This window comes from Centroberyx affinis, unplaced genomic scaffold, assembly GCF_046629955.1.
Source record: "Centroberyx affinis isolate AG114_WGS23_722 - 3 ecotype Tasmania unplaced genomic scaffold, CSIRO-AGI_Caff_v1 ptg003190l_1, whole genome shotgun sequence".
In the NCBI taxonomy this organism is placed as follows: domain Eukaryota; kingdom Metazoa; phylum Chordata; class Actinopteri; order Beryciformes; family Berycidae; genus Centroberyx; species Centroberyx affinis.
This window is the reverse complement of record NW_027281233.1, coordinates 27,430-54,257: the sequence shown is the minus strand read 5'-3', so window position 1 is coordinate 54,257 and position 26,828 is coordinate 27,430. Positions and strand designations below refer to the sequence as shown.

The 26,828-nt window shown below is 43.9% G+C and overlaps 1 protein-coding gene across 1 annotated transcript in view; it reads left to right on the top strand.

Moving 5' to 3' along the window:
* Window positions 1–166: 166 nt before the first annotated feature.
* LOC139660005 (SH3 and multiple ankyrin repeat domains protein 1-like) overlaps window positions 167–26,828 on the top strand; it is a 33,712-nt gene continuing 7,050 nt past the window's right edge. Inside the window, exons 1-15 of the mRNA XM_071538045.1 lie at window positions 167–299; window positions 688–857; window positions 2,275–2,396; window positions 3,299–3,447; window positions 5,390–5,503; window positions 5,996–6,071; window positions 19,469–19,551; window positions 19,682–19,806; window positions 20,413–20,548; window positions 21,618–21,698; window positions 24,652–24,660; window positions 24,968–24,994; window positions 25,108–25,164; window positions 25,397–25,512; window positions 26,275–26,398. Coding sequence (XP_071394146.1) covers window positions 167–299; window positions 688–857; window positions 2,275–2,396; window positions 3,299–3,447; window positions 5,390–5,503; window positions 5,996–6,071; window positions 19,469–19,551; window positions 19,682–19,806; window positions 20,413–20,548; window positions 21,618–21,698; window positions 24,652–24,660; window positions 24,968–24,994; window positions 25,108–25,164; window positions 25,397–25,512; window positions 26,275–26,398 — 1,522 coding nt within the window. The remainder of the gene's footprint in view (window positions 300–687; window positions 858–2,274; window positions 2,397–3,298; window positions 3,448–5,389; window positions 5,504–5,995; window positions 6,072–19,468; window positions 19,552–19,681; window positions 19,807–20,412; window positions 20,549–21,617; window positions 21,699–24,651; window positions 24,661–24,967; window positions 24,995–25,107; window positions 25,165–25,396; window positions 25,513–26,274; window positions 26,399–26,828) is intronic.

Here is a 26,828-nt window from a genome sequence, read left to right as displayed (position 1 = left end):
CTCTGCTGATATATTACTTAAGATCAAGTAAAATTACCGGTGTACAAATGTGCTTAAGAAAAGTAAAAAGTAGCTCATTTGAAATGTACTCAGTTACTTAAAACAATGAGAGAAATTGTAATTTGTTACTCCCATCCTTGCATTTTGTGCATTCATTTTCCATAATATGACGACATCCAAAGAGATTGTGTGTGTGTGTGTGTGTGTGTGTGTGTGTGTGTGTCCCTATCAGGTGGCTGTGATGTCTGGCCATTTTGAGCTGGGAGAAATTATCAAAAACCACCGGGATACAGATGTGGGTAAGTAGCTGAGGTCTGGCCTTTGTTTTGCATGCCAGTCTGAAAATGTGAATGTAATGTTCCAAGTTACACCTTTTACTAAGAAAAGACGATAAGATATGATAATCCCTATGAGGAAATTAGGCCATTACAGGCGAAAATAATAGGGATACAGCAGAGAAAAATAGAATATACATAAAGAATAGAGCAAATGGGGGTAACAGGCACTTACAACACTGAGACATGTTAAACAGAAATGTATGGATGAAAAGTATAGAGAAATATGAATTACAGCAGTGTGCAAAATAACAGCGTGACAAGATACCAACACAAAGAAAAGCTATACTATACTATCACCCGCCCACCCACCCCCCTGTCGTTCTCTTTCCCCGCTCCCCTCGCCTCCCAGTTCCCTTCCTGGAGTCTCCAAAGTACGCCCCCCAGCGGCGGGAGAGCAGCCGCACCCTGGCCATACCCCACCCTCACCCCTTCCTGCGGGCCAACAGCGATAACAGCATGAACCTGCCGGACTGGATGGCGGTGCCCAACGCCCCGGGCTCCAACATCGTCTCTGTGCAGGTTAGTGTGTGTGAATGTGTGTGTGTGTGTGTGTGTGTGTGGTCAGTCGTGTCCCTCAGTCTACAACACACTGCTGAACGGACTGTAGTAGATGATTAGATTATCTGAATCACTAACACACACTCATAAGGACTTATAATGCGTTCTGATGCCTTATGACCCTGCTTATAAGAAAAACAGAATGCTCACTGAGGCATTAAAAACACTCATAAAACATTATAGTCATATCCTGAAGAGATTTATCATTACAAGCAGCTGAAAGTTAATGACTTGTTATCTATCGGCGGTATGTATGATACTAACTTGTATTTCAGTATGAGTGACCTTTTCCTACAAACACACAACAAAGTATTGTAAGTGCTCATAGCATCATAACCCTTCATTGTCTGTGTTACGTAAGGTGAAATGCATAGTAATACATTTTAGCATTTTAAAGCGGCATTAAGTAATCTATGACCTTTATCACCTTTATCAGCCTCTAGTGGCAACCAGCAGGAATTGCAGTAACATCGATAGAACTTCAATAGAACAAAAGACTCTTAAAAATCTTACTTATTGACCCTTTAAATAAACCATCAAAAGTTGCCATTGTATTCATTAAGTATAGTGGCATGCCTCTTAATACAACTAAAATAAATCATGAAGAATCACTAGTTTTCATTGTCTTCTTTAAGTTAAGTGATAATGTTGAGTGATAGGTATTAAAACAGGCAACATTAGAAGTAATAAAAGTACATTATTCATAACATGCTTACACATATAATTGATTTCAAATTATATCTATAATGTTTTATGAGTGGTGATATGATGCATCAGTAAGCATGTGCTCTAAAAGTGATGGTCATCAGGCATTATGAGTGCATTATAATTCCTTATGACTGACTTTATAATGCATTATAGATGTATTTATATTATAGATATAAGATATAAGATATATCTAACAATAAGACAAATAGAGTACTGAAGATAATACAACAGGTAATCACACAGAGTGAATATATTGAAAATAATACAGCAAATTACAAGCAAGATACAACGCCTTCATTGGCATAGTTGCAGGTTGAAGCAGATGAGCAAGTGTGTATTGCTAGTTATTCACATTATGGGAGAACAATTATACAGAAATGTGTCCAGACCTACAAATATGCAGTGTTAGATATCCACATGCTCAGATGAAGGTAACATATGTACAGAAATATCTGGCCTTGTAAAGGCTTGTAAAACTTACAGATGGAGGTAATCATATATCATACACAGAATATTGTATGTGCAGTAATATGTGGATGTCATGTGCTTGGATGTAGATTAGAATTTCTGTAACAATGCAGATGGAAGTAGCATATGTACTGAAATATGGTAACATATGTATATCGAAATATCTCTTCATGAAACATGTCTTCTCCTCTGTCCGTCCCAGGGCTATAAACATACGGGTACCCTGCGGAGCTCCAGCAGTCCCAGAGGGGCGAGGACTCGCTCTCCGTCCCGAGGGAGGATCGGAGACAAGGAGGACCGCAGCCGGCAGAGTCGGAGGCAGGGGTGAGTGTGGAGGGCTGACACCTGACAACCAGCTGCTGAACAGGAACCTCTCCTTTTGCCTCTCTAACAAGCGCAGAACCGGTTCCCATTGGCTGGGTTAAGTGCTGTCAGTGCTTTCTGCACGGTGTCTGCAGGTCCTGAAAAAGTACTTGTGTAAAAATGTTTTAAAATTAATTTTCTGAATCCACAGCCTTAAAGAGTAATAAATGCAGCTAAATGTTGCATTTGAATCTTAAATATGGTTTCTGAGGTCTTAAAAATATATATTTTTCTTGGTGCATTAGCTACTTTTCCAGTGAGAAATCACAGTGGCAGTGACACATACACTCAGAACAAGGAGGGTTCTTGAAGGGTTCTTTGGTTAGGGTTGAGGTTCTATATAGCACCATAAAGACTCAAAGAACCTTTGATTTATTAAAACACTGGCAAATCGGAATGAAAAAAAACCCAGTTTGGTTCTTTAAATGTTCTTTTAATACCGCTGATTTGGAGCATTTCATACATTTTGAAAGTGTTCTTTACAGCACTGTGACAGTCCTATAGAACCATTTGAGCTTAAAAGGATTCTGCTAAAGAACCATTTTTTGGTTCTATATGGAACCCTTTGTGTTAAGACTATACTGTACTTTACTGATTTTTTACTCTTCAGGCTAATTTTTGGGGTGAAACTAGTTTAAAAAGTCTTGAATTGTACTTATGGAAACCTGTAGTTCCCTTCTGAAGTAGCAGGTAAAACGATTTTGTCTGTGTAAAACTCGAGGCATTGACTTTCCTTTTCCCTCCAAAGGATTGTCCAAGTATTACATAATTTAGGCTGCTATAGCACAAGCTAAGCTGAAAGTTTATGGTTTGTGCTACAATCTCAAACTGACCCCACCCACCCCCTCCAACCCCCTGGCCAGGCCTGTCCCTGTCAGCACCGTTGGACCGACCGGGGGCCAGCGGAGACGCCTCTACAGTGCCGTCCCGGGACGAGTCTTCGTAGCTACACGAGCGCACTCCGCCCAGGGAGAACGAGAAATCAGCTTCAACAAGGGAGACAGGGTCAAAGGTGTGTGAGTGTGTTTTGCATATCATCATGCTTGGTGTGTGTGTTTTGTGTGTGTGTGTGTGTGTGTGTGTGTGTGTGCGTCGAAGCATATATTTTGTCTCCTATGTGAATTCAACATGTCTGTCTGGGTGGGAGTCAGTCTTGGTAAACTCTATGATCCCCTTTACACCTGATATTGACATGCATCCTGGATGATCGGATTGTAATCAGATAGACTGAAAACACACAAAATCCAGGTGTAGATTCAGCCAAGATGCATTTAAGATCTGATCACACAAACTAGAGCGCAAATCTCTTCCAACGCTGAACAATTCTCCAATTTGCAACGCCCAGGCTTCATCATTTCTCTTCCGGGTTTGATTTTCAGAGAAAACAGCACATGAATGAACGCTGTTTAGCAGCCAACTTGGAAGTCCCAGATGTCAGATTTTCCTCCAGCACATGAACGCAGCATAATAGTTATGGCTAAAAAATGATTGTCTAATGGCAGAAATCCCAGATCCAGATCATTACTGAAATCGAATCATCTGATTGTTGGGTCAAGGGCCAGCTGTCCAACAAATTGCATCTAAATCTATGTGTTACTTTCTGAGATGTCTTGCTAATCAACAGACAAACCGACGAGGGTGAATACATAACTTCCCTCCCACTTCATTGGCGGAGGTAACAACGTGTACATGCAATGCGTCTCCAATCCTTATGTAATACACTTATGTATCCATATGTACATATGTACTGTACATAAATGGACAGAAACTTTCCAACCAGGAAGCACACACAAATCAAACAGGCAGGTTGGATGGTAACTATTTGGCAAAAACGAATTGCCAGGATGCTTGTGGATGGGGAACCAGTGAAACAGATGGTTACTGTTAGTTTTACAGAATGTAAATATCATGAGAAGGTGATGTGCGCTGTAATCTGCATTTTGGAAAGGGAAAGATATAATTCTGATATTGGCCTTTTATAAAAATCTGATATCAGCCAGTCAGTGTTGTCCACCTGTGATATGATGGATATGATGCAGTTTTTTTTTTAAATTATATATTTATTGTTAATTTTATTAATATTACACTTGTCGTCTATGGGAATCCCTTAACCTAGACTGATTCTAATATGGCAGTTTAATTGGATTACACACAAGCATGCATGAATCTGTTCTCTTCTTCCTCTTCTTCCTGCTCAGTGAGTTAACAGCAACAAATCAGACAGTATTGTGCTTGTGCCATGAAGTAATACGCTGTTTGGGTGTCGCATAACGACAACAATGAATGAGTGAAGAACGAAGTCTGAGAATTTGTGAATTCCCCTGTGGTTGAATAACACGATTTTGTTTGGAGAGTAGCCAGCCAGCAGTGAAGTCACAGCCAAGGTGGGCAGATAACAACTGCCTTTGTCCTAACGTCAGACTCAGTTTTCTCTTTTCACTCTCTTTTCTTTAGCGAGAGCCAATCAAACGAGCTTGTTTTGTTGTGTGTGTTAGCAAATCTAATCCAGCTAAACCATATTCAGATACAATCTGGATACAAGATGCATGTTAACGGCAGGTGTAAAGTCTCAGAGTCAGATCGGTACCAGGCCAAGTCCAGGGTGTCTTCAGATGCCAGTATATGAGTTTGCAAAATGGCCCACGTCCTAACATGAGTGTAAGGTCCCTATATGTGTTTGTATTCAATGTCTGCAGGTATGAATATGTGTGTGTTTGTGAGTGAGTCTAAGGTGTCACCAGGTATGTATGTCTTGGTGAGTATGTAGGAGGTTTGCATGTCTGTGTGTGTGCCCACATTATTTCCGTCCTGTCCGTATAATGTCGTTGGTGTCTTCTTCTTGCGTGTCTTCATTTCTCATTGGATTCTCGGTATGTGTTTCACGCGGGTTTTCGTGTTTTATTCTGACACGCCGCTCTCTCCTGCCCCCCCCCACCCCCCAACCCCACCCCTAGTGCTGAGTGTCGGCGAGGGCGGCTTCTGGGAGGGGACGGTCCGGGGCCGCACCGGCTGGTTCCCCTCCGAGTGCGTGGAGGAAGTGGCGCTTCGGAGCCAAGACAACCGATCGGGTGAGCAGAAACACTCTCACACACACACACATACACATACAGACATACCCAAACACACACAGCAGGCCCGGCCCTCTCTCTTACCTCACATTGGGTTGGAGAAACACATGCAGCATCACTTCTGCTCACCATGCTGAGGCAATAAACCACACCTTTTAGCAGGGAGTTTCACATTTACACTCCTCTGTCTTAATATTCAGCTAGTTGTCAGGGCCGGTGCTAGTTTTGGTGTTACCTCGCCATGCAGCAGTGTAGTAACTTAACAGTATAAGCCTATAAGTTACAGGTTTAGGTATAGGTTGGCTGGGCTGGGGCTTGACTTTGTACAGTAGATCAAATGACTTGTAAGGGAGAAAAGCCCCTATATTACACTATTATAGCAGTAGTAGTTCAGTAACAGGACAGTGTCTGTATAAACCTGCCTTATAGATTCAGATAGATAGATAGAAGACACTGCAGCCATGTTGATGTCTCTGTGGTGGTGTGTTTCAGAGAGCCGAGGAGAGCGAGCCAAGAGGCTGTTCCGCCATTACACTGTGGGATCCTACGACAGCTTCGACGCTCCCAGGTAAGAACCGCACCGCTGACCCGCCGTGGACAGTATGGCCGCCGATTTTAGCCGGGGAACGCTTGCCACGGCGTGCACCCATGTTCTTTTTCAGCTTATTGATGCAGTTCCACCGCATTCACACCTTGGAGCTGGGTGCCTTGCTCAAGAGCACAAGGGGGGAGCTGTATTTGTTCATTTCCCCAGTGGAAAACTGGAATTCAAACCAGCAACTTTCTGATTACAGCCCCACTTTCCTAATCTGTAGACTTCCAGCGCCTTGTGTTTTTATGATATGATAAGCACACACTGGGAGGGATTGTTTTGTTAGGTGACATAGGATCCAGTAAAGATGATTCATGTAGTGATTCATACTCTGTGGTGGTACTTTGACTTGAGCGACTTGATGTGCTGCGAGTGATTCATGCGATAGGATGACGGCATGTGGGGGTTTACCGGCTCGCGTCTCCGGCATTCATTGCTGGAGTCATCCTGAAAGGCAGAGGTCCGCCGGGATGTTTTGACTGGTCGGTTTCATTCCTGGGCAAGCGGACAGATTTTTCATCATATCGGAGTATCAGAGCAAGTTCCTCGCTTTGTGCGACTGTGTTTTGGCTCTTGTGTGCAGAGCCGCGTTGCCAGGCTGCAGTTTTAGGTGGGCTGAGCTCGTCATCGGTGGCGAAGGTGATCTCGGACCACTCCGATGACTAATTCTGAGCCCCGCTTTGTGCGGTCTGGTATTATGAAATCAGATCGCCGCATTACTGCCCTTGACAAAGAAACTATCCATTTTGAACAGATGTGTTTAAAGCTGCACCATGCGACTCACAAAAGATCTTAGAATAGCATCTGAGATCTTTAACAGAAGGTTGTAATGTTTTTTGTGACACAGACACAGACGAGTCATCCAGGTGCCGCTAACTTACTAGCATTGTTACTAGTCTGTGTTTAATGTTATTACTTCTGCCAATACTATTACACTCACTACTACAACTATTAAAATTACTAATGCTGTTACTAGGATTACTTGTACTATTGCCCGTACTGCAGCTACTTGTACTACTACTGCAACTACTATTTTTACAGCTATTACTGCTACAAGTACTGCTACAACTACTGTGACTACTGTATGTAGTATTTCAACTACTTAAAGGGGGGGGTATCCTAGGATGTGGCAATTCTTAGTATTTCTGGTGATTTTGATACTTGGAGGTGTCTTGGAGGTCTATAAAAACACGCCCCCTAGTCAGATTTTGCTCCAGTGTCTATGTAGACACTGGACTGTCTGAAATCGACCAATCAGCGCTAAGAGGAGGGCGGGCCTTCCAGAATGGCCAGCCAGCCCGGCCAATCAGAGAAAGAGCTCATTAGCATGCTTATGCTTAAGCTGCTTATGTAAAACAACCTATTTTCTTGTAGGTGCGAAACAAACACTGGGAAGTGAATAGCTAAAGCTGTAACTAAACAATTTTTACTGAACAAAACAGATATATTTTATAGACACCAGGTAATTATATAAAATTGCTGAAAAAGCAAATGATACCCCTCCTTTAAACTACTTCAGATACTACTGTAACAACTATTACCGCTACCATCACTAATATTACAATTAGAAATACTCATGCTATTGCTGCTACTACTTAAACAATAGCTATACTACTAACAGCTACTACTACAAGTCTGATATTACTATTACTACTTTCACTACTGCTGATACTGCTACTACATTTTACTACAATATATTGATTACTACAGGACTTTTGGCTGACAAATAAACAGCTTAAGCTCCAATTAATCAAATTTTAAAGACATTTAAACTCTTTGTCATGAATTCAACTTTCAAACTGAAGCAAGCACACACATTTTCTAAAGAAAGTGTAAACCTTTCTAGTAAATTCTTATAATTTTTATGTCTGTTGATGACAGACAGGTAACTATGTAGAAGTGGACATGGGGAACATCATGGCATGCTAACAAACACAAGCACCTGACCATCGATACTAGATCTCTGTTCCTGTTCATAGAGGCTTTCTGGACATGGTTGGCCCAGAGAAAGACTAGATCTGACACTTGGTCTGACCTTCTCAGCCGATGATCTGTTGACACTCGAGCAGTGCAAAGTCTCCTGTATTGACTTTGGAGTGTAACTCCTCCTCATTAACTCGCCGTAATATAATGTCATTCCCTTTAATGTCACGCATTTGCATCGCGGCGAGAGAGGCCTCGCTTTGAGGCAAACTCATTTCAGTGTCCGGGGCTTGGACTGAGCAAAGAGAGAATTATTTACATAGAAATAAACACATTATGAATCGCATGTATTATTTACACACAATCCCCGCCTTCTGCCTCTCTCTCTCTCTCTCTCACTCACTTTCTCTCTCTCTCTCTCACTTTCTCTCTCTCTCTTTCTCTTTCGTCCCTCATCATTCTGTATCAGCGCTCGACTTGCTCTCCCATGCCTTTCGCTCTTTTTCCCCCACTTTTTTTTTCTCTCTTTATGTCTCTCTCTCTCTCTCTCTGTCTCTCTCTCTCTCACTTTCCTTCCACATACCATCATTAATTATTAACACGCTTTCATCAACAGTGACATTTCATGCAAGTGACGCATTCAGCCATGCAAACTCTCACACACGTACGTATGTTCGTACACACACACTAACACACACACATCATGGATTATTAAAGCAGTGTACTGCAACATAGACGGAGCCCATGACTGTTTGTTTGGCCAGGCAGCCATCGCTGACTCAGAGCCGCCCTCACATGGGCCTACTTTCACAGCCTTTATCACTACATGTATTATCTCACCTATTCCTCCTGCGTCTCTCTTTCATCCCTCTATATTTGGCCGCATCTCCTGACCATCTCTCCATCCCTCCCTCGCTTTCTATTCATCACCGTATTGCTAACCCCCCTGTACTTTTTAATTTTCTCTCTATCACCCTCTCTCCCCCGCGGTGTCTCCATCTGGAGGTCAGACAGTGAAGGGCACTCTAGAGGGAGAGGAGGATGAAGAGAGGGATGAAGGGAGGGAGCCTTGGATGAGGGAAGAAAGGCATTAGGCGTTTAGAAATAGGCACGTTGGCAGAAAGAGGCATTCATTGTTTTTTTTGTGGAAGCAACAGGAGGGCCGAGCAGACAGGAAGAAAGATGCCCTCTGCCCTTCTTCTCCCTTCATCCTGTGAATGAACAGTGAGGCTGGACCGATACAGATTCTTCAAGACTGATACTGATGCTGATATTTTTTTTTGATTGAAGCTGCTGCTAGCCAATATTTTGCGCTAATATTCAGTATCTTTAAATTTGAACATTTTCATGTTTGCAAAATCGAGAAATTACAAGGATTCAGTAGCCTAGATTGTTAAATTTCACGCAAAATATGATGAAAATATGACGGAAATATGACTGTTTTGAACTAGCAGGGAGTACTTTCCCTGTTTCCAAAGAAAATCTGTTGGGCTGTACAGCTAAAAATCTCTACACAGTGGATGAATATGTAGTTGCGCACATGACACAGTTCCAAAAATGTGTCACTTGTGAAATTTGTGAATATATAGACACACACAATAAAAACACTAACAAGGTTTTATCACTAAAGGGTCAGACGTCTTTCTTTTGATAGCGCTAGTTGCGTACAATCAGTCATGCTAAAGTGTTAGCATGGAGCACCGGAGCAAATGATCTACCCAGTGCACATGGATGATTTAGGTGTCTATGTTCTCATCAGATAACTTGACCAATGGGCCAGTCTCCAAAACACTCTGTGTATTCTTTTAAGGAGCTGCTGCAAAAATGTGATTAATATGAGTTTCAACTGAGAGTTTTAGTGTCCCATGATGACCTTAATGTTGTTTCAGAGGACAAGACGAGACGAGACAGAAAAAAAACCTGGGGAAAATACATAAAACTGCCAAACCTAGCTGCACATTATTTACAACTTCTGAAAAGTAAAGTAGCTGTGTGTGTTTCTATGGTTACAGTTCTGATACAGTGTAGCAGTACAGTACAGTGGAGGTTAGCTACAGATGTCTTGTCCTACAAAACTATTTTTTGTTGGCGCTTATAAATATCTCATGAATTACTTTAGGTTGTAAAAAAATCTTTAAAATAATTTTAAATCAGTATTTTGTGTCAAATGATTGTCTTTGGCAAGTTGCCGTGTAATAATGTAATAATAATGCACAGGGAGCTGGTCATTATTGCAAAACAAGCCCCTAAGGGTGAATTAAGACCCCAGTCTGAAGCAAAGCAGTATTATCGGGTAAGCTGACCAAAGGACCAGTCTCCCCAAAACTCTGTATATTATTTTAAGGCAGGCGGAGGCAGGTTTCATGACAGGTTTTACAGACTGCCATGCCTCAAGCGGGTTGCGGTTAAGAGAGAAGCCTCCTTCATATTGGAGGTGGATGACACCGACAGGCCAATATCCAATTTTTAATAAAAGCCCAATATCAACCCAATATATCGGTCAAACAGGCTCTCGTCTGATCCCCACCTCTCATCTCACCCGCTGCCTTTACACTGAACAAGCCTTTTATTGACAGCCAGAGATGCTCTGTGCCTCCTGATCGCTCTGATTAGCCGGGCCTTTACATCACGGGACGAGCCGTGACATTATAACGAGGCATGATGACTGAAACCCAGCAGTCAGCAAAACGAACGGCTTCAAAGTGATAATGCGGTGTGGCGGTTACATTAACAAGAGTCCCAAGGAGCGAGGGAGACGATGACCGGGCGGCCGGCAGTGACAAACGGGAAACAAATGGACGTCTTTTCTGTGCGTCTGCCCCACCCTTCCACCTCAGATGTGTTTTTAATCGCCCCCCGCCTGTTCGTCCTCGCCCTCCTCTCCATCTTTCCTCCATTCTGCTCGCCCTCCTCCGCCCATCACAGCCTCTCCTTTCCTTCTTGGTTGTGTTTATATTCTCCACCTTTTCTTTTTTAGGTCAGTCAGTCAGTCAGGATGAGACATTTCACCCTTCTTTATCTGGGCGCTATCAAACTTCATCACAGCTTGGTAAACATATTTTCTACAAGTCACGTCTGTGCTTTATGGAGCAACATCAAATGATTATTATAAGTAAAAGTTGTATAGTGTGAGAGTTTAAGTTTAACTCTTAATCTCCACATCTTGGCAGTGATGTGTCACAAAACTCCTATAGGCCTACCATCCTCATATGCAAATGAATCTTGATGAATTTCGATCAAGTGAGGACTTACTGTAATACAGTGATGTACAACAATACAGCTAAATCCTTTGACAAACATAAGACAACAACAACATGTATTTTGTAATGAAGCACATTGTTAGCAGTGCTTCTATGTGCGGATGTAATATGCTTTTAGCTTTGTTTGCTAACTGTTCAGTTGCTAACGTTAGCTAGCTAGCCAAGTAGCTTTGGGTTACTGTACTCTCCATAGAAGATCAAGAAAATCAGGTCTATGTCATCGTCACAAATGCACCATGGGACTGTACTCAATCTGTACTTCTTGTTGCTTTTCTACCGGCACACTTGAGAACATTTCTTGGTCAATAATGTGTCAAACAGGGACGAAGGAAGAGGCATTTTCTCTCAGCGTCACAGATAAGCGGAGAGTTGCGTACACTCTGCTACACACTGCTGTGGTGGTTTGTTGCGTCTCGTAAGATGCAGGCATACACACACATGCACCGGCTGTTGGTCGCACACTTATGTTTATGTAACAAAACATTATTTTAATATGAATTTTCATGTTTAGCTTCTCAAATATGTACGATTTCATCTCATTTGCCTTCTGGCTGGAAACTGAAAAATCTGCATTTAAAGATCAGAAGCCACATCAGAGTGTGTGTCCAGATTTGGCCACTGTTACATTAGATACACATGCACACACACACACACACACACACACACATTAGACAGACATGCAGATAAACATAAAAACATACAACCATGCGGACCTTCTGCCAACGTTTGCTCTCTTGCCCCCTCCCCCTCTCTCTCTCTCTCTTTCACTCCCTCTCTTTCTGTCTCTCTCTCATCTCTCTCTCTCTCTCTCTCTCTCTCTCACACACACACACACACACACACACACACGCACACACACAAACACACACGCACACTGTACACTGAAAATCACAGCAGTATAGCTTAACATGCAGGGACGGAAACAAAAAGGCAGAGATGGGAGGAGAGAGAGAGGACAAGAGCAGTAATCGTCCCCGAATGCAGGAGAGAGGCAAATGAGAGAGAGAGAGAGAGAGAGAGAGAGAGAGGACGAGGGGAAGGGAGAGAGCAGAGAGAGGGGAAGGAAGGAGGGAGGGAGGGCAAGTCGACGGAGGACAGCTACGACATACGTGGAAGGAGGCTCTGACTAAGAGATGATGTGAGTGCCTATTCGAGAGAATCTGTATCTCTCTCTCTCTCTCTCCCCCCCCTCTCTCTCCCTCTCTCTTCTCCTCCTCCTCCTCCTCCTCTTCTTCCTCCTTCCGCCACTCATCCGCCAGCTGTTTCTCTGTCCTCTCTCCTCTTCCTGTCTGCGTCGATGCGTCTCCTCCTTCCCCCTCTTTCCCTCGCTCTACCCTCTCATTCATGCTTTGTTTACAGCGAATGTGAGGAGGGAGAGGGTGTGTGTGTGTGTGTGTGTGTGTGTGTGTGTGTGTGCAGGTTGGAGGCCGTGAGGAAAAAAAAAGGAGGGGGGTGGGGGGCGGTGGGGGGGTAGTTAAGTATGATTTAAGGGCACGTGGGGTCAATAAAAACAGGAGAGGACAAAAGCAGAAGCTGCAGAAGGATCTGGCCAAAGTCAGATTTAATAAGCAAGTAAAGGAGCTAATATGAGACAAAATCATAGACTTCTATTGGCTGCATTTTGCCATTATGTTACATATTATTAATCAGACTTGCATGTCTTTAATCATTATGCAACATTTCTAATAATACCTATGTAATAACATAACAACATCATCTTATCATCCCCTCAGAATGAATTATTACGAAAGGAGTAAAATAGGAAAATACTGTATAGAGAAGGCTTGACTTATCTCAAGCGCATCCATTTTTATGAATGGGAAATCATAACAGTGATGGATAGGCAGAGTGAATACTATTCATATAAACCATGAGAAGTGGAGGAGTGGAGGGAAATATGGAGGAAGGGGAAGAGAAGGAGCCGAGGAGGGATGGAAAGAGGGACAGAGAGAGAGAGAGAGAGAGAGAGAGAGAGAGTGAGAGAGAGAGAGAATATATGGTGTTGGTGTTGTGTATGAGTTTGCTTGCCTGTATGTATGTATGCATGATTATTTGGTGTGTGTGTGTGTGTGTCTGTGTGTGTGTGTCATTGTGCATTCTGTTTGTGCATAAAGCACCCTGCAAACAAACCCAATCACCCCTTACCCCTGCCCCCCTCTCTATCTATCTCTCTTAAAATTACCTCATTTCTCTCTCTCTCCTTTTTTATGCCTAAGCCACCTTATTCCCCCTCCCTCTCCTCCTCTTCCTCACTCTCTCTCTCTCCCTCTCTCTCTCTTTCTCTCTGTGTCGCAGTCACAGCGAACCATCTCCATCTCTCTCTCTCTCTCTGTCTCTGTCTCTGTCTCATTCCTTCCCTCTCTCTCTCTCTCTCTCTCTCTCTCTCTCTCTCTCTCTTTCTCTCTCTCTCTCTCTGTCTTAAGTATGAAGGGGTTGGGAGAGCTAGGCCCTCTCCCTCTCCTTTCCTCCATCTCTCTCTCCTCCTCCTCCTCCTCTCCTCCTCTCTCGCGGCTCGCGCTCGCTGCTGTCTCGCTGGAAGACGAGAAGGAGAAGGAGAAGGAGCAGGAGAAGGAGGAGGAGGAGAGGGAGGGGAGGAAATGGCGATGGGGGCATGCGGCGAGGAGGATCTCTCCCTCTCCCTCTCCCTCTCTTCTTCCTGGCCGTCGCTAGGCCCCGTGAATAGGAGCGTCTGGTTCATTTACAGGTACCCGCCGCGGTTTTTTATACCCCCCCTCCACCACCAGCTCCCCCTTCTCCAGTTGCCGGGGGAGGTGGGGGGGGTGGGGGGTGGGGAGGGGGGGGTGTGGAGGGAGGGATGCATGCATGTGCATCATGGATGGCAAGGCTGGATCGATTAGGTAGACGGATAGATTGACAGATGGGGGATGTGTTGCAACGCATGCTTGCAGATGGATGTCAGTGTGTCTGAATGTGCGTGTGTGTGTTTGTGCGTTTGTGTGTGTATGTGCGTGAAGACGGAGGCAAGTGCTGCTGCACAGCCTGGTTGTATGAGCAGTGCAGCCGTTCTGTGTTTCGCTGTGCGAACGTGTGTGTGTGTGTGTGTGTGTGTGTGTCTCTCTTTCTCTCTCTCTCCTTTGAATCGCTCTCTGAACAAATGTCCTCTCTAGCAATGCTGCGCCGGCAGGAGTGTTGCTCGCTGCCTTTACTGATGTGCAGATTGCGTGTTTGTTTGTGTGTGTGTGTGTGTGTGTGTGTGTGTGTGTGTGTGCGCATGTGCGTCTGTGTGTAAGTGCGTGCCTGTGTGTGCATGGATGGCTTGTTTGCTGCTGTCCATCACAGACACAAAGGTATGGCTGGGAAATTGCTTCATGTGTTGGCATGCTGAATGCGTGTTAGGCTATGTTGTTATAGTGTCTTGCGTGCTGGTTTGCTGTGTGCCGTTTTTCTGTATGTGTTTACCTGTGTGTGTGTGTGTGTGTGTGTGTGTGTGTGTGTGAGAAAGAGAGAGAGAGAGAGAGATAGAGATTGCTGGAGATAGAAAGAGGGAGAGAGAGATAGATAGAGAGGGAGAGAGACTACCCAGAGAATGGAAACAGTGCACGGTGAGGGAGTTTTAACGATGCAGGATGCATGACAAGTCCCAGCCTCTTCCTGACACCGCTATGGAAGCCTGCTTGGCCAAACCTCCTTAATGCCTCGGTGTCTTACCTGTGCAGCCTGAGACGTACTGTGTGTGTTGTGCTGGATAGTCCAGCTCACTCGCTCGCATCTTGAGATGACAGTGATGGGCTGAAGGCGCTGGGTTACCGAGTTTGGGTGAGCGACACGGAGTGACACGATGTCGCTCACAGTCTGTGTTAGTTGTATGTGCTGATTACTGCTATGTATGCAACTCTGATCACACACACACACACACACACTGAGTCAGGGTACGATGAGTAGCATAAGAAGCAGACAGACACAGACAGATATGAACCGTCAGCTTTTCCAATGAGCAGTTCTTCACTGGGACACTGAAGCTTCTTGTTGTGTCTTTGTGGGACAGTTGCCATGACCCGTTCACACTGCGAACGACTTGGCTGATGCATCGCTCTTTTCTGTCTGATTGTAGGCGGTGCAAGAGACTCCAATCGCATCTGTGTAGAGGTCTGCAGCTACAAAGTTTTGAACCAGCGAATTGTGTGTTTTTCTCTGCTTTGGTGTTGACTTTCATAATGTTACATCGTTTTGATGAGTAGCAAGCTAGCAAGCGCTAATTAGGAAGCATTAATTGAAAATAAACAGAAATAAACTCTGTAATATAACTTCAGAGCTTCCCATCGACCCCAGCGATGGATGCTTTTTGAGACATTTATTCCTGGAGTCTTTCAAATGAAAGTTGTAGAGAACTGAGAAGCTTTGGCTGTAATCAACTTCTCATTCATTTTGCCCTTATCAGGCAGAACTATTTATAAAAAAATCACATCAGTAGGGAATCAAGAAAGCACAGAAATCTGATCTGACTTTTCTCAGCCGACAATTGGAAATGAATGGACTTCTGTTGACTTGTTGATTGCATTTCTCACAGTGTGACTACATGGTAACACCAACAGAGGAGGGGAAGGAGAAAAACAGGGGAATTTACTGTGTGTGTGTGTGTGTGTGTGTGTGCGCGTGCATTTACCAGCACACAGAATCTGATGTAACCGTCCTTTGTGCTAGCTTGGATGCTCTCGGAAAGAGTTGGTGTGTGAGAGCAAGCATCTGCCATCACTGATGTTTGGTTGGATTGAACCCAGAAACCCCCCCCCCATACACATGCACACAGACACACGCATACACACACACACACACACACACCTCCCCCGAATTATACTTAGGCTTACACCTAGTTCACAACATTACGCCCAGTAATTTGTAGCCTCACTACTCATTGCTACCTTGATATTTTGTGTGAATGTGTGTGTGTTTGTTCATTCATTCAGTCACGCTGGGCAGTAGAGATGGATGGATGAAAAAGAAGAGGAGAGAAACAAGCAGAGATAGAGAGATGTGAAGAGAGCCTAAAGAGAGAGTCATGGACTGAGTTAAAAAGGATCGGGGAGGGGGAGTGATTAGAAAAATGTGTGTGTGATTATCAGTTTTTAGGAAAGGAGAGGGAGATCAATGTAGAAAGAGGAGTGGGGGAGGCGGGGCCATCAAGATGGAAAAATGAAAAATGAAGAAAAGCCAGCGATGGGAGAAAAGGAGCGGGATGAACAGATGGAGTGGGCTGGGACTATTTTGGTGTGCGGTGGGATTACCAGCATGTGGTTACAGTGTGTTACAGCTGACACGGTATATATACCTCACTGACTCACTGACTGACTGACTGACTGACTGGTTGGCTGGTCCTTCCATTCATAAAAAAGCCTCTTAAGCTGGGCACACACTACACAACCGAATAGTCTGGCATTCACAAGATTTTTTTTGTCTTTTGTCTTTTTTGCGACGCACTTGACAACAGATAAACACTGCGAACACACACTTGATGATGAGTTGATTTGGGGATCACACACTATCTGAGTCCCAATGCTACCACAACATGCAACCAAAACAAACATGGAGGTGTCGCATTTTTCTTTCTACACTAATTTTTTTAATTCTCAACTCTCACTGACTTTTGCCAGTCTGAGTTCAGATTTGAGTTGCTGACCAGCTCACACTACAGGAACATGTCAAGACTTGTCCAGATTCGAGCTGTAAAAATCAACCATTTTTGAAATAATCATAAATAGTTTGTCCCAATTGGATCAGGAGGCAAGAGATTAAAGTCCTGAACCCTCACACACTACAAGATCAGCTGTATGACCACTCCAAACTAATTCTGACTCGATCTGATGGTGAAAATCAGTCATGGTGCCAGATTGAGGCATACTTGGCTTTAAAAGTCGTGTAGTGTGTCCTTAGCCTAACAGACCCACAGGTAGACCATGAGCGTCTGTTGCTGAGAGACTGACTCATGGACAGGATGGGATACAATGACCCCATTGATGTAAAGACCTGTTAACTACCTGAACAGTCGCTCGGTAACAACTTGCTGACTGACTGCAGGACATTACTGAATCATTCCTTTCTCTGTTCATGGCTTGCACACAGAGCAGTGTCACTCCCACTCACTGAAACATTTGGTGACCAGTTCACCAAGTGAGCGGGATGCCCAATGATCCATCCACTGACAGCTCGACAGACTGTTTGAATGAATCTGGATCGTAGCGGCTGCCTGTAGTTAGACCATCAGACATGCTGTACGCAGTCGTTAATGTGCCTTGTGCTAACAGTGTCAGGGTTACAGGTCTGATTCCCAGGGGGGCTAATCATCTTAAAAATATGTGCGCTTATGGATGAAAGCATCCACCAAATGGCATATAGTTCTGATGTGATTTCTACCATGATAGCTCTATCAGTATAATAGTTTAGTTTTATCAGAGACAATTGAGTTGTTAATATTGCAGTCTCCCAAATTCATACCATCATGTTTGTTTGTTGGAACTATTTTTTCAGGTCAGTCAGTCGTAGGTTAGACACTTAATCCCTCTATACCTGTACGCTATCAAACTTCAACACAGTGTGCAGCACTTGAGAAAATCATTTCCTACAATCCATGTCTGTGCTTTATTGAGCAGTATCTAATTAATAAAATTATGTAAAAGCTGAAAATTTTACTTCATGAATCTTCACACCTTAGCTGTGAATTTTCACCTGCCAGAATCCTCTTCACATATTAAGACAGATCGATGCCTCACACAGAAACGGCGTGGAGTTGCAACCCCAGAGGAAAGAGGACGGGAAGGAGCGTTTTAAGACAAGTGGATTTCAATGGCCATGCATTAGTTTTTATAACAAAATATGTGACAGAGGAGAAGACAAAGATGTCGTATTTATCGTCGGACTACATGAAAAGTTATGACAGCTTCCGTGGAGAAGAGACAGCAGATGTGAATTTTAACATTGATGTTGATGTAGGGAGTCTCCTTATATCTTGTGTGCCTTCCCTCTCTTTATAGTTGAGTCCTTCTCCTCTGTTTCTGCCTATATGGGACTGAAAACATTCAATTTGTCTTTGGGCTCCACATATGAAGGATCCTTATTCTCCTCTGTAGATGACTAATAGTGTGCCATTACATGGCCGGGCTTTGCATGCATACATTGCTCTCTGGCGTAGACCAACCCAAGCAAGTTTCCCTGCGTCCAGTTCTAGCTGTTGCTGAGGCAACAAGCAGCACCATCATATATAGCATCTCTTACTGAGGTTCTGGTAGAGCTTGCTGTCAAACATACAGTACAGTGGAGCATAGCAAAACACCATTTTAACTCACTCATCCACTGTAGGGACTGCAGCACAAATTACCACTAGTGGTGGCTAGGGTTCGACCGACAAGGGTTTTTGAAGGCCGATATTTTGGGATTGAAGCTGCCAATGACCAATATTTTGTGCAGATATTCGATATCTTTATATTTGACCTCTCCAAAAAATCAAAATTAGCTTTTGTCAGCATGGAAAAGCCTGTGAAACAGAATTTAGACCACAGGACACTAAAATTCTCCAATGAAATCCAGGATAACAACAACTACAACAATAATAATAATACAAAAGATATATACATACAAAAAAATCTATACAAAAAACATGTTCATGCACATTCACTGTGGAATCAGATCAAAATGTCACATAAAAATCAATTCCAGATAAGGGCTTCCCTTAGACAACCAGTGTAGTATTGATCAGTTAAACAAGAAGCATTTAATCAAACTCCAGTGGGCGAAAATGACTGACCTGGATCCAATTTTTAATTAACAGCAAATATCGACCTGATAATATCGACAAACCAGAATATCGGTCTAACCCTTTTGCTGGTGGTGATGTCATCAGAGGAGGACAGGAGGGAGTGGGGCGCAGCCGGGGGGGGGGGGGGGGGGGGGGGTGAGACCAGCCAGGTAAATGTATTTATTTATGCGTTTCAAAGCTTGATTTGAGCAGCTCTCTGACCCCCCTCCCATCCTTCGCCTCCGCGGATTAAGACTCCCTCCTGCTGCAGCGGGTGAATACGAATGTACAAGGATGTAGATGTTGGCCTCTCTCGCCCTGCTGTCTCTCTCTCTCTCTCTCTCTCTCTCTCTCTCCCTTTCTGTCCTCCTCCTCTTCTGTCTTTCTTTTCTGTCTCTAGTCGTCTCTAACTCTCTCTCTCTCTCTCTCTGTTTCCTCTGTAGTGACTATATAATCAAGGAGAAGACAGTGCTTCTGCAGAAAAAAGACAGCGAGGGTTTCGGCTTTGTGCTGAGAGGGGCCAAGGGTAAGGAAACATGAAATAAACACACACACACACACACACACACAGACACACACATCCGATCATATATGATGTACAAGACAACAAGGTAACGTGTCCTCTCCTGTCGTATCGCCTCTCTCTGCGTCTCCAGCTCAGACTCCCATCGAAGAGTTCACTCCCACCCCGGCTTTCCCTGCCCTGCAGTACCTGGAGTCTGTGGACGAGGGGGGCGTGGCCTGGAGAGCCGGTCTCAGGATGGGCGACTTCCTGATAGAGGTGCTGCCACGACTTAACCGTTGCATTATGGGGTTGGAAGAAGGGGTCAGGTATTACATATCCTCACGGGATGAAATAACTGGCAGAATTCCTACGCAGGTCTGGAGAAGTCTAGTAAATGAACTTGGTAATCTCCAGGTCTTGAAAAGTTTGGGAAATGCACTAAAGTATGGAAAAGTATTGTTGTGCAGTCTCAGTATATGTGACTTCAAGCTTCATGTCCTTGTGGACCCACTGTCTTTTCATATGTTGTGATATTTCTTGTTGTAAAGAACAATCTTTGGCTGCTATCAGCATACATCATATTGAAAATTGACTGAAAATTTCAACTTCAATAAAGAAAATAAGGAAAGTAAGAGTTTTTTTTTAATGGAAAACATGTAGGAACCCTGGACTTAAACTACAACTAATATCTTCTCTCTATCTTTCTCTATCTGTCTGTCTGTCAATATTCTACTGAGTCTGAATGTTAGATGAACAGAATTGCCAAAGCATTTAAATACAACTAAAGAAAGATAATAAAAATAAACCACCAGTACATGACAATAAACTCTCTCTGTCTCTCTCCCTCTCTCTCTCCCTCTCTCTCTCTCTCTCCTCGCCCAGGTGAATGGTCAGAACGTGGTGAAGGTTGGTCACCGGCAGGTCGTCAACATGATCCGGCAAGGCGGCAACAGCCTCATGGTCAAGGTTGTCATGGTAACCCGTAACCCCGACATGGAGGAGGGCTCCAGGAAGAAAAGTAAGAGGCGACCGGTCCCAGTGGTGGAACTGGTGGGGTGTGTTGGTGGTTTGGGTGATGGACAGGCGGGATGGCAGAGAAGAAGAAATCAGAATCTGCACACTTTCAGGGAAGAAAAGGGGAATGTCCAAACAGAGAACAATTTCATAAATAAAGTGAATAAAAAGTGTGGTCACAAAAAAGTGCAAAGCTTAGAGAATAAAGATCTTTCGGTTCTAACATGAGAACAAATGATGGGATATCCAAAATGCCCCTTGTTTTCTTTGTGTTTTGCGCTTGTGTGTTGCTGTACTTTTTACTCACTTTATGTATAAAATTCTTCCTGTTTTGCACATTATGTATTAAAGTCAAAAACCAGAAATCAAGGAAAAGGAAAAATGTCCAAACAGAATCTTATGATGCAAACAAAGGAAGAATTTAACACATAAACTGAGTGAAAAGGTGCAAAACAAAGAAGTGTCAGTTATACCATTAACAGTTTGTTACAGAAATGTTTTTCTCTTTTAGTAATACAATCATCAGTTTGTTGTTATGGTTCAACCAAAATGTTTTTGGTCTCTATACTTGTTTTGTTATTGCACTTTTTATCCACTTTATGTATTAAATTCTTATTTTTTTGCATCATACGTGCCCATCAAAAGACAGCATTGTGTTGCAAACAAGAACTGACTACATAATTTAATACAAAAACAAAAACATTGAGAAAACAACAACATTTTGTTATACCATCATCAGTTTGTTGTGATGGTATAACCAAAACATCTTTGTTCTCTATGTTTTACACTTTTATGCAATATGTTTATGTAAAAAAAAAAAGTCCTTTTAACCATCATGAGCTGAATGTTTGGATATTCTGTTTTTTGTCCTGATTATATGCAGATTCCCTCCTCTCTTCTTGGTATATGAATACTTATTAATTTGGAATTTACGCACCAAAAGTTGACCATCATATCTTTTTAAAGAGTGTAGATGTACAGTACCCCATTTTCTGGATTTGTTTTTGAACAGCTTCACTTGACTGACCACTCTTGTCTCCCCCCCCCCCCCCCCCCCCACTCCCTCCCTCCAGTCCCCCAGCAGAGTAAGAGGCTGAGCACTCCGGCCATCGCCCTGCGCTCCAAATCCATGACTTCGGAGCTGGAGGAGATGGGTAAGAAATGGGTTTAGATAAAGATTTGGGGGGGTTAGGGGGTGGCAAAGAGGAAGATTAGACAGAGCAGAGAAGCAGACTGATAGGGAGAAGTAGACAAAGAAAGTAGAGAGTGCTTTGAAGAAGAAGAAGAAGAAGAAGAAGAAGAGGGAGGGGAGAAAAGTTGTAGGGTGGATATAGAATGAGGTGACGAGGAATGAAAGAAACAGTGTGAAACGGGAGTGTTGGGGGTTGCTAAAGATACTGAAGGTGTGAAGGGGAGTTGAGTTGGGGCTAAATATAGAGAGAAAGAAAGTGGAGAGGTAGAGAGAGAGAGAGAGAGAGAGAGAGAGAGACAGCGGTTAAACAGTGATAGAGAGCCGAGGAACGAGAGGAAAGGAGAGTGAGCAGGAGACAGCAGAAGATGGATGAGAGTCTCAATGCATTTCACTGTTCTTTCAGAGGTTCCACACTGTCACTTCCAGCACCCCCACTACAGGTAACCCCACCCAGAAAAAGTGTCCCCACCCACCCTGTGCTCCCTCTCTCACTGCCCCCCCCCCCTCTCCGCCCCCCTCTCTGACCCCTTACCCCCCTGCACCCCCACTGCTCCCCAGCCAGCCCACAGCTTTAACCCCGACGCCCACAGACCAGTCTACCAGCCCTCAGTTCAAGACACACACACACACACACACACGCTGACACTCAGCAAGTGTTTGTTGCCAAGGTAACGCTGCAGGCGGGGGGCGGGGTGGGGTGGGGGGCACCTGAGAGGAGGAAGAAGCAGAGAGTTTTCATTCAGCCTCATTTCCGGGTGCCACAAACATCGTTGCAAATTGTCTGCTCTCAACGTATTAGCGTCAATAGACAAGTTGCAGGATTTGGCCTTCTGTTGCCGACATCTTCCCCTAAAAAAATTCTACAGTTTATTTAGACCAAATTACACCCAGGCCGCAGCTATTGTTAACACCCACGGCTAAAATTTACGTTTTTGTGATGAGTAATTTTTGAGGAAATCAGTTTTGTTCCAGGTCTGTTGCTGTGGTAACAGCGTTATGCGTGGCTATGCTCATACTGCCTCTGTGTGAGGCAAAAGAGGAGGAGCAGAGCGCATGGCGAGGGTCAACGCCCACATCTGCAGACCAGAATGTAGACCAGCGCTTTACATTCGACTCGGTTATCTTCTAAACGCTGGCGGTCTTTGACGGCTGTGGCTGATGATTTATGAGCAGATGATATGTGGAGCTGGGAGGGGAAGCTGCGGGTCTCCCTGAGCTGGTCTCAGATCAGCACTCCAGACCTCCCTGGTACTTGTCCTTACAGACACTGACTGACACTCCCACACCCCAATTCAATGTCCTGCCCCGCTGCTGTTAGCCAAAATACGGCGGGGGCTAACCTGAGTGTAGAGATCAGCCCTTTGCTCCGTTCCCCCTCATCTCCTCCCCTCACCTGCCCTCTCTCTGTGGTCTGACTCCACCTGACCAGCACAGCATGAGCACCCAGTCCAAAACATAGGTATCAGTTCCCTAAAACCCCCACCCACCCCCTACCACCACCTGCAAACCAGTGCTCACTATATATTATATATTATTACCCCACACAACTACCAGTGGCACTAGATCTGTTATTATCTCATACAATCGCAACAGTAATATGTACTGAGCAAATGTAAAGGTGCTACATGAAGCATTTTGACAACAATACATCATTACCACATAAATTCTAAGATATTAGTGTAATTACTGTAAACAAATGAGACTATTGCAGAGAAGATTGCCTCTGCAATGCATTTTACATTGTGTGACACTGGGTTGGATTTGGCGGGAAATCTGCTGGATTGCTTTATGGCACAAAACAGGAAGAGGACGCTGTTCTTCAAGTGCAAACAGAGCAAGTAGCAGCAAACTGAGTAGGGCTCTTTGCAAGAGGAAGCAGCAGGGTTTATGGGAAATGTGGTCTTAATTTTAAGAAGCACTAGCACTAACAATACCACTGGCGTGAGATAGAGGCTACCGATCATCTCAACCATGGTCTTATTTGTTTACAGTATTAATACCAAGGTATCACAATTAATTTGATGTGATATATTGATGTTTAAAAATGCTGCATTGTTGCCTTTAATAAACAAGACATAAACAGAAGTAAATCATTTTATCCTTTTTAATGAGTTCAGTTTGACTCACTGTAGAGAGTAAAAAAGCCTAGTGTGCGTATTAAATATCCTAACTCCGTTGAAGCATAGGTGCCCAAGTTGCAGTGAGACACTTTATAACTTAGATCCCCTCTGCCTGCGCCTCCTTGCGAGTCAAGGTGAGAGGAGCACAATGTGTGATGAAGCCATGTCAGCCCCTGCCATATGCTTATTCTAATGCATTAGAATTCATTTAGCTGTGACGCCTATTAAACTATCTCACCTCTGTGATTGGTGCAGTGTCCCAGTTCACCTAGAAGTCACGCTGCAAGATAACAAGGACATTAAAATGGAAATCTTCCTGCAACGTGACCCCGAATCCTTGTTTTTCACGACGCTATTTCAAGCAAGTGTTGATTAAATATGTTTGGACACATTCTTATAATAATAACGCCTTATTTTTACATCTACCTCATGTAGATACTGAGTCTAAATTAAGGTATACTGCAGAATAATAGTAAGTGAGAAATGAAATTACTGCAAGTTCACAACCCTTTCATGCTCGATTTAACTACCGGACATTATTCAATTAAATAAAGCTCAATAAACTACAAATGATCAAAAATAACTGCTTGAGTATAGCAGAAAACCCTATCCCTGTTCAGTCTACACACACCAATGGACACACACCAATGGGTGCATACACTGAATGGTCACCTTTAATCCCTCCTGTGTACTTGTCCCGTTGCGGTCCAGTGTTTTAACTCCCTAACTCTGTCTTTCCTCTGTCCTCTCCTCTATCTTCACCTTAACGCCGGCTGGATCTTAACAACGCAACAGTGGAGAGAGGTGGGAGTCATCTTCAGGCTAATTCCACATGTGTGTGTGTGTGTGTGTGTGTGTTCAAGTGTGTTAAGAGTGAGCGAAAGCAAGCCGCCTGTGTGTGTACGGCGTATTTACCGTAACATAACATGTGCATGCCCCGGCTGTGTTGACGTGTGGGTGTGCTGTATGTTCTCCTACATCTTAGACAGAGAAGCCTGGCGAGGTGACTCAGTTTGTTAGGCCCCGGGGAATATGATTAGTATTCACTGTAACAACGCTATCGCAGTTTCACTCCTGCCAAAACTTAAGTCTCCTTTTGTCCTCTTTCCAGCTGCTACCCCTTGGAAAAAAAAATCAGGTATGCTCTGGTGCACTCTCGCTTAACGCACTGTGTTTGTGTCCGTCCCAAAATGACTTAACCACTCGTACTTCGGCCACTCACTGGGTTTATTCTGCGTTTCCTCCTTTTAGAATTCGAGTCTTCACAAGTTACAGAGAAGAAGAGGACAGTCTATCAGATGGCTTTGAGTAAGGGAGCTCATGTTGTTGCATGTTTTGTTGTTTTTGGGCATGTTCTGCCCCTGTCAGTGGGTGTTGATCCTGAACCTCTTCCCCTCTTTCTCGCCCACCTTCATCACCTCTGTCGCTTTCACTCATGTTTTCCTGAATTTTGTTCTCGCTGTCCATTCTCCTGTTTCATTGCCCTCTACCCCTCTTCCTCTTGTCTCTCCCCCTCCCTTTCCCTCTCTCTCACTCTCAGATAAACTTGATGAAATTCTTGCAGCAGCTCAGCAGACAATCAGCACCAACGAGGGGCCGGGGGCGCGGGGTCAGGTGGCAAAAAGAGACAGGGGACGAAGTTTCTACGGCAACGAGGTGCGTGTCATCCCTGAAATATTTGTGTGTGTGTATGTGTTGACTGGTGACTGTCAGGTGACTGGTGACTGACTGAGGAACGGTTGACTAGTATGATCCCCCATTGGAAAATTGGGTTGTAATAGGATACAGCAAAGAGGAAGCTGGACTCAAAAACATTAGCCTCTCTTGTCCCTTTGGTATTCTCTGGTATAAAACATGCTGTGTGCAGTTTACTGACGTCAGGTTATATGATTTCTGGGTATTAAAGTCCTTAAATTTCAAAACGTTACCTTTCGCTCCCATTTGGAGCTGCCAAAGTGCAGTTTCCTGGTGCAGCTTTAAGTGGAAATATATAGTATGAATGAAAAGTATTAAACTATATAAGTGCAAATGCATGTGTGTAGGATGTGCAAAATAACAGCAGTTGAACATACTATAGATTAAAAAAACTGAATGAAAAATATATGAACAATGTAAAAATTATTACAAAAATAAATGTCAAGATATATGCTATACATACCAAACAAACAAAAAATTTGAATATGAAAAATATGACAACGCCTCCACATTCAGGTACACTGTGTTCAAATCCACCCACAAGTAGGATTCATTTCCAACACACTGCTCAAATAAACTCTCCCCGCCCTCATATGACCGAATCCCTTTTTCTGCACAAACAGCCTCAATATGGCTTATTTTCATTGCAATGCATTGACTGTGTTATTAGTTCGTCTTTTCTTTTCCTCTGTTTCATTTCCAACCGCCCTTCCTTTTCGCCAGCCGAACTACGCGGATCAGTCTGGGATGGGGATGATGTCGTCGGGGCCGGGCCTCGGCTACGACCGTAGCCAGTACGCCTCGGGCCACGCCCCTCAGCACGGTATGCTGCGGCAGAAGTCCATCGGTGAGGCTGTCTGTTTTCCGTCTGCCCCTCCGTGCGCCTGTCTGTCTGTCCTCTAGACCAGTAGCGGTCCATACTGTGCCGACCTGTCTGTCTGTGGCCAACAATGTCTGTCCGAGTCCGCAGAGCACCGTACTTTGTATTGTATCTGTAGCTCACCGTATGCTGTGCACCTGTTCAGAGTTACCTGTGCTGTACTGTCTAGATAAGAAATTTGTCTGTCTTATACTCACTCTACTACTATTTGTTATATACAGTAGTGTCATTAATCTCCTTGCCTTACTCTGCTGGCTTAATTTCTGGTTTGCTGCTTACTAAGGCTTTGCTAACACTGAAGTAGTTACTTGCTCTCCAGAGATCAACAAAACAAAAGCTGTTGTGTGACGCTGTTCAGCCGCTAAGTGTTTGTGGAACTGTTCAATAAAGTACTAAC